This window comes from Rhizopus delemar, genomic scaffold (assembly GCF_000149305.1).
Source record: "Rhizopus delemar RA 99-880 supercont3.7 genomic scaffold, whole genome shotgun sequence".
NCBI classification, from domain to species: domain Eukaryota; kingdom Fungi; phylum Mucoromycota; class Mucoromycetes; order Mucorales; family Rhizopodaceae; genus Rhizopus; species Rhizopus delemar.
In genome coordinates, this window is record NW_027137833.1 from 1,560,018 (window position 1) to 1,570,863 (window position 10,846).

At 32.6% G+C, this 10,846-nt stretch overlaps 3 protein-coding genes across 3 annotated transcripts; 1 reads left to right on the forward strand and 2 right to left on the reverse strand.

Annotated features, from left to right (window-relative positions):
* Window positions 1–2,688: 2,688 nt before the first annotated feature.
* On the forward strand, window positions 2,689–3,446 carry RO3G_09787 (uncharacterized protein; the record flags this gene model as incomplete). The annotated part of the gene is made up of 2 exons (XM_067664372.1): window positions 2,689–3,321; window positions 3,384–3,446. 2 exons carry the CDS (start codon window positions 2,689–2,691, stop codon window positions 3,444–3,446), a joined length of 696 nt encoding a protein of 231 aa, XP_067520473.1.
* A 3,231-nt stretch (window positions 3,447–6,677) lies between these two features.
* RO3G_09788 (mitochondrial 37S ribosomal protein mS47) lies at window positions 6,678–8,558 on the reverse strand (the record flags this gene model as incomplete). The annotated part of the gene is made up of 9 exons (XM_067664373.1): window positions 6,678–6,708; window positions 6,771–7,111; window positions 7,185–7,386; window positions 7,444–7,629; window positions 7,696–7,888; window positions 7,949–8,089; window positions 8,149–8,230; window positions 8,293–8,409; window positions 8,538–8,558. 9 exons carry the CDS (start codon window positions 8,556–8,558, stop codon window positions 6,678–6,680), a joined length of 1,314 nt encoding a protein of 437 aa, XP_067520474.1.
* A 746-nt stretch (window positions 8,559–9,304) lies between these two features.
* On the reverse strand, window positions 9,305–10,726 carry RO3G_09789 (mitochondrial 37S ribosomal protein mS47; the record flags this gene model as incomplete). Its single annotated transcript, XM_067664374.1, has 6 exons — window positions 9,305–9,646; window positions 9,706–9,907; window positions 9,965–10,150; window positions 10,214–10,409; window positions 10,476–10,607; window positions 10,681–10,726. 6 exons carry the CDS (start codon window positions 10,724–10,726, stop codon window positions 9,305–9,307), a joined length of 1,104 nt encoding a protein of 367 aa, XP_067520475.1.
* Between the last annotated feature and the right edge of the window lie 120 nt (window positions 10,727–10,846).

A 10,846-nucleotide genomic window follows, 5' to 3' on the forward strand; every position in this document is an offset into this window, starting at 1 on the left:
TTTGGCCCTTTTCTCCACTCAGGTGATATATTTGTTCCACAGTCATTGCAAATATATTCATTCGAAAATCTTTGTTTCTTTTATAAAAAAAAAAACATAGTTCATTTAGTATCCATAAAAGAATAAATTTGTTAAAAAGATAGCTACCTTTTTTGTCTGCTTGTATTTTTTAGTGTTTTGAATATCTTTATCCAATGAGTTTTTGTGTTTCCTTACAAGTATACTGGTAGAAAGATTATATGTATTTGCGTTTGCATAGTCTTTTTGAGTGTTCTGATGTTCATTTGTTATGACGTACGACATATTAGGTGTAATATGGAAGCTATTCCAATCATTCGTTGAGTCATTTACAAAATTAGCATCTAATGCGCCCAAACTACAGTCAGGTATACATAAATCTACTTTGGCAATATCACCCATATTACTCAAATCTGAGGAATATTGAGTTGAAGTATATGAAAGAGGCGATTTTTGCAAATATGAATATTGGTCAGAGCATTGGTTTATACTTTTATATAATCTTTTGTCTAGCAAGGCGGATAAAAATAATTCATTTTTGTATTCAAGGGTTTTTGACTGCTTCTGCGGTGCTGACAATTCACACAAACGATTCTTTAGCCACTCGTTCTCCATTTTTAATTCCAATATACTGTCAAATAAATGACATGTTGAAGACTGATACGGTTGAGAAGTTGCGAAAAATGCTTGGGGCATCTGGTTTGAATACCCGCTTCTAGTATGACCAACTGTTTCAAGTAACAAGTAATCATTGTTTCTTTTTATGAACCTGTAATGGATCTTAACCTTTGAAAGTGTTTGAAATGCCATAAACAGATTTTTTACAAAAACACCAAGATCATCTGTATGAATAAAATCACTCATGAATCTTCCAACAAGCTCCTGTGGTTGAAAACCAGTTTGATGAATGCATGATTCGGAGCAATAAAGTATCTTTCCACTGGGAGAAAGAACATAAAGGAATCCAGTCATGTCGCAAAGTATTTGCGATGCCCAGTTTTCTGATGCTTGCTGAATTAATGCGGAGTCATTGTACTCAGACCTACTAATTGTCTTTGGAGCCCTTCCAGAGGAATTTTTATTAATATTTATATCCTTGTAGCTTTGAACACACGATGTATAAGCATGGTTATCCACTAAAGAATGTATATCTACATTTCTATTTTTGTGTCCTAAATCGTTGATACTGAAAGCTGACTTATAATTAGGTTCATAAAGAGTGCGCGTTGTGTCCATATTCGGAACAGGAGCTAGAATGTCAATGTTATTTGAGTTTTTTGCTATTGTAGCCATAAAAGATATATTTTTTAATAGCAAGTTGTTGGCAGCTAATTATATAAAGCAAAATAGTGTGTGTCGAAAATCGAGACTAAAACTGTGCTAAGAATGACAAAATAGCAGAAAGTAAAAAAAAAAAAAAAAAAAAAAAAAAAAAAAAAAAAAAAAGGAAACGCCTTATATGTAAGCAAACACGTTACGCTTCCTAATTCAGGCACAAATCCCAGGAATTCGGGAGCCAACCATTTGTATTATCACTGTGAACGTTTAAATAGCTTAAGGTTTGTCGTTTCGTGACGTAAATTGTATAAATTGTACGTTGATATTGCACAATTCCAATTGCACTCGATGGTGATTAGTGCTTCATGTTTCTATTCAGTTCTTATAAATATGCGATAACTAAATGGATAAATGGCTTAATAGTAATACGTGCTATAAGCAAAAGAGCTCCGGTAATATTACTAACAAAAATAAAGTCAAATATAGCACCTCGTCCTTAATAGCGTTTTATATTAAAAAAGTGGCTTTATTTTTATCACGAGTTTAAGAAACCCCACATAAGCAACAAACAGAGCACATTAAAATCAAATATATAACCTTCTACCATTTTTTTTCAGCTTAACATTTGGTTAACAACTATACAAAGCCAGTGTTTTTCATGCCATTTTTCTTATCAATAGCAAGAGTCAACCGCTTTATAAAAGGTCTAGCAGATGATTTAACTAGTTTTTATACTATCAACAAAGTGATTTTGTTATTAAGCTTTTTTGTAAGGAAATGTAATTATTGTTGTATTTTCTTTAGTAAAGAAATGATACAAATGATGATCGTTTGTATCTAATGCTTTTTGCTTACTTCTTATTTTTTATTAAGCAATTTGCATTCCATAGTGCCTCTCAATAACATTAAGTATAAAAATAAAAATTTTTCCTTTCTTTATTATCCTGCTGGCTTTTTATAGAAATCTTAATACGCTTTTAAATTATAATAGTAGCAACATATATAAGTCTAGATTTGAATGTCTCTAATGAATTTGTATGCTGTTTATTGGCCAATGTTGTTTCTCTCAGTTCTATTTTGATTGAATAAGCCTGTAGGCGTGGTTACAATTTATTAGGCATTTCTCCCTGCATCAAACCCTTAAATCTCTAGCCTAGGTCGATAAATATACAAGTAGTCTTGGCGATAAAGATAGCCACTTGTAGTTAATTAACCCTATTTTGAATGGACAATGCATTGAAAAGAGCTATTCAACTTTTACAATTAAAATAGGATTACTCGATCTTTCTTTTTTCTTTCTTTTTTTCTTTTTTTTTTAGGTTATTGATATATTTAATCTATTATTCTTTATATAAACATTTTTTCCCTTTACTTTCGCCACATAACCTTTTAATGACAGCGATTAGTAGAGCAGAATATGCTGAACATCTTGATTGGCCATCAGAACATGAAAGAAACCGTATTAATGTAGTAGATTTTTATCATAGGGTTTTATGGGCCAGCCAACAATATACTGAGCTTCTACCAACAAAGAATGATCGGAGAGTCAGCTTTTCAGCAGATCCTCCAATAGTCTATGAGTATGAACCAGAATACAGCAAATGTCAACTATTAAATTACCGAACTATTTTTCAAAAAGCAAAGTTGTACAAACAAGAAGTTCATTTTTATGAAAAACATCGGCAGCTCAATGAACCATTTCTAACAATCGCGGAAGAAGATAATTATTCTGAAGATGCTGTATCGCCTGAAAATAACGCCGACATATATGACAAGACAATACTTAATGCTCGACTGCAGAAAACAAGGTCTTTTACTGATATTGTATCAGTATCTCGCCAGCTACCAGGAAAACCGCAATCTCCTTATGCAATCAAATTATGTGACTCCACTGAAGTTCCTTCAGAAGAAATGAATTCATTTCACGGTAGCCTATCTAATGAACAGATGACCGAATGCTGCCCTACAATTGGGATTTCTTACAGCTTGAATACTAACAAAAACTGTACCAATATAGACAAGAAAGTAGAAGTTGAACCCAAAGATACGTTAAATGAAAATAATGAATATTCAAACATTAAAAACAGGATCAAATCAGAAAGTTTAGAAACAAATACCAAGCAGGATCTATTGTCCAAGAAAGAACTTGAAAAAGAAAAGGTTTGCAAAATATCATTAAGGCAACAAGTGATACGAAAAATTAGATCATCTGCAACCCTATTTCAAAAAAAAACACCTTCATTGTCCTTTTTCAAAAGAAAGGTCATCCTCTGAAGTGTAGTGCTATGTGTACTTCTTTTTGCAGCATTTTTTTATTAATTTATTTTTTAATAATAATAAAAAAGAGATAGAAAGCCATAAATGAGCACAGTATTTGAAAAATGTATATTTATTTATCTTGGGTTAAATTTAGTATTTGGCAAAATGCATCTTTACTTCAGAGCAGTTTGATCGGCCATATGCAGTTCGCTGCAGCCAAGAGCAAAACAACAAGTGTTATATAGTGTTGTTAGTGTACGAGTCACCTAATCTTTTTGAAAGTGCACCTATGCAAAAATGAGAAATGTAGACATATATAAAATCGGAATAAAGGAAGCTGAAAACATTATTTAATGATGAAACAGATAAATGTTTATTATCAATAGATTGCTAGTCTGCCTTTGTATTAATTAGTTGTCGCTTTCATGCTATTTAGTATTATTTCTAAGGAGCGAAGATATCATAATTAGAAAGTAAAAGATAATGTTTATTAGTGATGAACTACTATTCTCAATTTTTTTTATGTTTAATCTAAGGAGGAGAGTAAATCGGATCACTTTTGGAAAAGGTTGTCTAACCGTCAAAACCCGAGAAAAGTTGCATAAAAAAATCAACAATACAGCAGTTTTATACCAGAGAGATCTCCTCTTTTCTTCCATTTTTATTTGTCAACATGGCAATTAGCCATGAGAAACACAAAAATTCTGTTTTATAAACCATATTTCGGAGTGTGAAGGGCATTATGAGGATTGTGTGAATATACGAACGTAAACTGTTTTGCTCCCGAACCAACTTGAATTTTCTTGAAGCAACATACCTTCTCTTTTTATTATAAAGCATACATCCTTTAGAAATGTACCAGAGAATTATCTTTAGTTCATTAAGGGTGACACTGCTCAAGACATTCAAGCGAGAGAAATGCAGACAGTGAATTTTGTAAACCCTTGGATAAATTAGATTTAATTTATCACCCTAAAGGTGCTTTCTATTCTATTTCAGGATTCTAGTGGAATATTCAATGCTGGATGTAAGGGTTGGGAGCATTAATCATGATAGCTAAGATATCAATTAGCTACGACAGTTGATAAATGCAATTCATAACAATCAAACAGATTAACATATCACATATTCTTTTAAGTTCTGCAGATGTTTATAGATAGAATTTATCATCTTATGATGCCTTTTGTCCTTCTTATATATTAAAGCTATTGCTTAAGGAGGAATTTGCAAAATTATTTTGTGTTCTCTATTAGTATTTCTGTAATACGAGCCAAGCGTACATTTCAATATCGCTCCCAGTGTTCTCTCAACTTCCGTACGCAGTAAGGGGTAGTTATATTTACATGTACCACTTGAATGAGCTAAAGCAATAAATAGAACTTGAATCTGGGCATGTAAAAACCTTAACGTTCGGTAGCAAAGCTAATCGTATTGAGAATTTTAAGTATGAGGGCTTATGACAGAAAATGACACTCCTCTCAACAAAACTGGCTTATTTAAAATTGATACAATGTAGGATCAAAAACACTCAGCCATGTATCCTTTATGGAGAAACCTCTTAAACATACCACGAGAGTTATCTTTGAGTTTCATTATTATACTTTGCTCCTGTAGTTTTTATTGTGTCTTCACGTGAGGATAGAGTGTAAAAGGCCATAAAATTTTAGAAGCCGATCCACTTAGCTTTTTATTTACTTGTTCCTTCAAAAACATGAGAAATGCTTCATTAAGCATTTTCATGACAATTCTGGTTTATACCTTATTGATTTATACTTGCTACCAAAGTGTTTTTCATTTCCTTGGTATTAAATAAAAACACAACTTCATTATTTGCTCATCAATGACTGCATACAGGATGCTCTTTTTCTAATGACATTCTATGGCAAATGACGAGCATGAAAACAAGTAAGAACCGAAAGAAGCTACCTATTTATAACGATTTTCACGGCTTACATTATTCTAGCTTCTCGTGCTATAATTACAGTATTATTATGTATAATGAGTCTGGTTTGTTATTCAAAAATTATGATCAAGCTCGTCAACAGGACAAACCAAATACCTAAGAGTTACTGCTTACCCAAAGAGGATCTGCTTGCAAAGAGCATATTATTATGTGAACAAAATGGAGAACCTATATACTGTACTAAATGTGAATTGTTCAAGCCAGAGAGAACACACCATTGCAGAGTTTGCAACAAATGTGCACCTAAAATGGACCAGTAAGTGTATTGGTGAACATAAAAGTGCTTTTGATGCTAACAAGAATAATGTTAGTCATTGTGTATGGTAAGCGGATAGAAACATCCCAACTTGCTAGATAAACAAAGAAAATTTTAGGATTAATGGCTGTGTTGATGAGACAAACTACAAATACTTTTTCCTTTTCGTTCTATACGTTGCTTCATACTGCCTGTGGGTTCTTTCAATAGTATTACCCGTTTTAAATGAGGTTATAAAAAAAGAAATTGGGCAGATTACATTGCATTTTTGTTGGAGGCTTTATAAAATATACCTTTCTTGTATTTTTTATATATTCTGGAATATGCTGCAGACTATTAGGATGAGAAGGTGGGTACCTTTACTAACAGGTGTAAAAGGAATTGTAAGTGCACTTCATCTAAAAAAACATAGACATAGCTACCGAATTAAAAGAGAACTAAAGTTTATCACAGGATATAAACATCAGCTACCATTTGTACATCATTACTTTTTTGTAAGAGGATTATTTAATCCAATAAACCAATATCAGTAAACTCACATATAGACTATATAGAGGCCTTATGTTTGGCTTAACATTAGCAGGGTTCACAGTAGTACATTTCTTTTACATCTTAAAAAACCAAACTAGCATTGAATATGTAGCCAATCGCCCTGTATCATTTCGTGTGAATTTCGATGAAAGCGGACAAGACTTTGAAATAGTAACAATGAAGCCAGAAAACCTTAACCTATATGACATGGGACCATTTAAAAACTGGTGCACTGTGATGGGATCAAATCCACTGCTATGGCTTCGTAAGTGCTTTATTTTAAATGATAATATAGAGTTTATTGAAAACATATAATTAGTGCCAGCAAGTTGCAATCCAAATAACAATATTAGTAACAGTAGTCAATATAGCTTAGAGTCTTGCAGTAAGGTAATTGAAGTGGCTATAAGACAAAGGAAAAATAAGTAAAAAGATGATTTCTATACGCTATTTTTATTATCTTACCTATTGTGTCTATTAAAAACATCTGTAATTTTTTCAACAATTCCATATTTCTTTCTTTTACTATTTTCTTGGAACCATCTAGTTGCCTTCTCAATCGTGTTAAGACCGTATACCAATTGAGCATCAAGAATCTCTTTTTCATTTGGCAAGGTGAATTCAAAAGGTCGCTCAAAATAGTCTTTTTCATAGACTAAATCGAAAGTCCAATGTGAGAACGAATGGAATATTCTTGCTCTAATATCAAGCTCCAAATCAATTTCTTCCAATGTACTTGGCGACCATTGAGGTAACTTTTTCTCAACCAACCTAGTACTGACGCCATTTTTGAAATCAGGTAAATACTATAAAAAAGTTAGTAATGAAAGATATCCAAAATAACTCTGTTCAATTTTTTTTTTTCAAGGATATATTTACTGGATAAACATGCCAAATCCGAGTTTCCATTTTGAAGCACTCTATAATGGACATAGCTTTGCCCCTTCTGTAAGATTCTAATGTTATTTTGAGACCAGTGGGAGAATGAGATAAGATGGTGTTTGCTGTTTTAAGTGCGAAATCAGATCCATCCTTTCTTAAGGCGTCAATGATCTCTTCTACCGTATCGTAATGGAACCAACTAGTAAAAGAAAGCATATTTAGGATATAAGTGAAGATTAATTAAACGCATATTTACTCATTTATCTTTTCCAATAGTTCACCATGCATAGTATAGTTGGATGGTTTATGATTTCTATCCACAGCAAATTCTTCAATGATACAGTTGATCGACTCCAAATCATAATCTGTAATCTCAGCCAAACAAGCTTCTAAATCTTTCAATTTTGAAGAATGTACAAAATGAGTGGCAAAGCCCGATAAACTATATGAATGAGAGGAAAGGAAAGAATAAGTATTTCTTTTTCGAAATATCTAAAAAATGCTGTACTAAACATCTTCGCCCTTCAAAGATCTGCCTGTGAGGGCCAAGTATACACCCAAGTTGCAGTCCAAACGAGACATGAAATAGCTGCTACCCATATCACAAAATGCGCCAATGACAGTTTCAGGCATAGCAAGGCAAGTATTTTCTGTAGCAATTCTAAATTGAGAAAATGCAGAGATGGCACAGCCAGCACCATCTATATCAAAATAGGTGAATAAATTAATTTAATATGTTATTTAGCTTAGAAGAGATTTACAGGTAATCCCATCCATCATAGTGACAACTGGTGTAGTCATGGTAGCTAATAAATGAAGTATTCCATATATTTGTGAGTAATTTCGGATATTTGACAAAGCTGTATAAGCATCAGGAGCATCGAGAAACATATCTGCGACATCTATTTTAATGGGAAAAGTTAATTTAGCATTCTGTTCTACAGAGATGGGTTGTTCTTACGTTTCAAATCTCCACCAGCACAAAATGTCTTTCCACTTCCTTTTAAAAGAACCAATTTTATGTCTCTAGAAAATTCACAAGTCTTGCAACAAAATAAAATCAATAAGTTGCATTTTTATATAAATTGAACATTATTGCATTTACCTTGAGATATCTTAGTAAATGAAGAACAAGAGATGTGTCTAAAGAGTTTAGCTTTTTTGGCCTATTCAAAGTAAGGAGACGCATTTTATTCGCCCTTTCATACAAGATTTGGTCTTCCTATATAAAATCATTTAATAAAATTAATATCGCACCCCATTATGACTGTTACAGAAGCTTTGTCTTCAAAAAAGTATTTCTACAACATAAAAAAATGAGCTATTGAATTTATATTTAAATTATCTTACAACGTGAAGAGGGGCCACCATGTTTTGCTAGGATAAAGTGGGTATTTTTTTTTTCCAAGAAACAAAAAAAAATCTTACAACTTTGTGTCTTTTTATATTCATCGACAAAAAAAAATATTACATAGTAACACCATTTGATCTTCCAACTCGCATAATATCCCTATGATTACCGAAGTTAATCTTACTATATTTAGGTTATGATTTGCCGATAATGCATGCTGTTACCCGGAATCTTTGAAGCGTGATCAATAGCTATTGCTATGCTCCCAACAACCAGGTACACCAGCTCCTTAAATGCAATATACCATTAGAAGTTGTGCGTTTGTAACATACTCATAGATGCATACTAACGATCTTAAATTGACAGGTTTTTTGTATAATGTTTCTTCAATAAACACTGACTGTAAAAAGAAAAAACAAAAAGGAGGGTTTTAGACAAGTTGGCAATTAGTCGGCTCCAAAAGTTACTGTGTTGAGATAAATGTGTAGAATGCTCTATATGACTATATATTTCGGCATTTTCAGGACATGTGGAATTATTTTATTTTTAAGTAAATAGAAGGTGAATTCTAATACAAAATGATCCTTCTCCAGTTCTGCTTTATTGTTACTATCATTACTACTAATTAATTCGATTATTTTATTATATGAATTTGTTGCAAATGACAATCATAGGTATAAGGGTTAAAAATTCCTTTTTAGGATAGTCATCCTGTTTAAGGCTTTTATTTTTCTGCATCAGTACGTGTCTAACTTTTTCTCTATAATTAAGCCTCTCGTCTATAAAGCACATCCTCAACTTTTTCACGCACTCCATATTTGTCTTTACGATTTTCTTGAAACCAGGCTACGGTATCTTGAACGGACGTTAAATTGTATTTTGACCGAACTTCAAGTATTTCTTCTTCAGTTGGTAAGCCGTATCTGGCGTAAGGAAAATGATGAAAATCTCGTGAATTCATAAAATTAAGTTGTCTTTTGACATTGGCATAAAAGAATTTTACACGAATGTCATCGATATCAGCATCCTCTAGCCTTTTAGGGTTCCATTTAGGTATTTGCTTATGAACAACATGGGATGTAACACCTTCAACAAAGTCATGTGCAAACTTTTAAAATCAATAAATCATATACACAAAGCATGAATAAGAAAAAAAAAAACACTTACAGGTACCGTCTGCCAAAGACGGTGTTCCATTTTAAGACATTCTTTTAAGGATAATTTAGACCCCTGACGAATATGTTCCAATGTGATTTTCACACTTGTTGGAGAACGTTTAAGAATTGTTTCAACTGTTTCCTTTGCAAAATGTGATCCATCTTTTTCTAAAGCTTCTATGATTTTCTCTGCATGTTCATACTTAAAACAGCTATAGTTTAAAAGCATGAATAATAGTCTAACAGAACAGTGTATATAAAATGATTACTTGTTAATAGTTTTTAGAGTATCACCGTAAAGTGTATAAACTGAGGGCTTATGGTCTTTCTTTACAGCAAATTCTTCAATTATTTCGTGTACTTTATCATGGCTTATAAACTCTATCTCTGACAATTTAGCTTCGAGTGCTGCAAGTCGAGAGGATGGTACAAAGTGGGTAGCAAGACCTGAGAATCTAAAATTTCAACCGCTTTTTTAATTTTTGATTAGAAGTTATTTAATAGTAAGATATGCTTACAGTGCATCTTCTGCTTTTACAATTCTGCTCGACATTCCAATGTATTGACCCAAGTTTCCATCTAAACGGGATAAGAAGAAACTTGCTCCTACGTCACAAAATAATCCTATTGCAGTCTCGGGCATGGCAAATTGTGTATTCTCGGTAGCAATTCTAAAAGGTGCAAGACCCGATAGTAAGCCACCTCCTGCACCCACTAATAGATAACGAAGCAAGTTAGAGGTGTATTCTGTCTTTTAACTCTTTAGTTAAACCAACATACTTGCAATTCCATCCATAACAGAAATATAAGGCTTTTTCATTGTAGCTATAAAGTGAATCATTTCATATTCTGTATCTAATTGATGGCCTAAGTCATCATGCTTTGAAGGATCTTTGACCTTTTTGATCAAATCTAAAAAAACAGTATGTATTTTTAAGCTTATGGATAAACCTTTTTGACGTATATTCGAAAAAAAAAAAATTACCTTTTACATCGCCGCCTGCACAAAGTGCTCTTCCTAAACCTTTCATAAAAATCACTTTAGCTTGAGAATCTGATAATTCCCACGACTAAAAAACCTGAGCGCTTCTTAAAAAAAGACTTTTTTTTTAAAACAAACCTTTAAATGAGGGTAAATGATATCCACCATT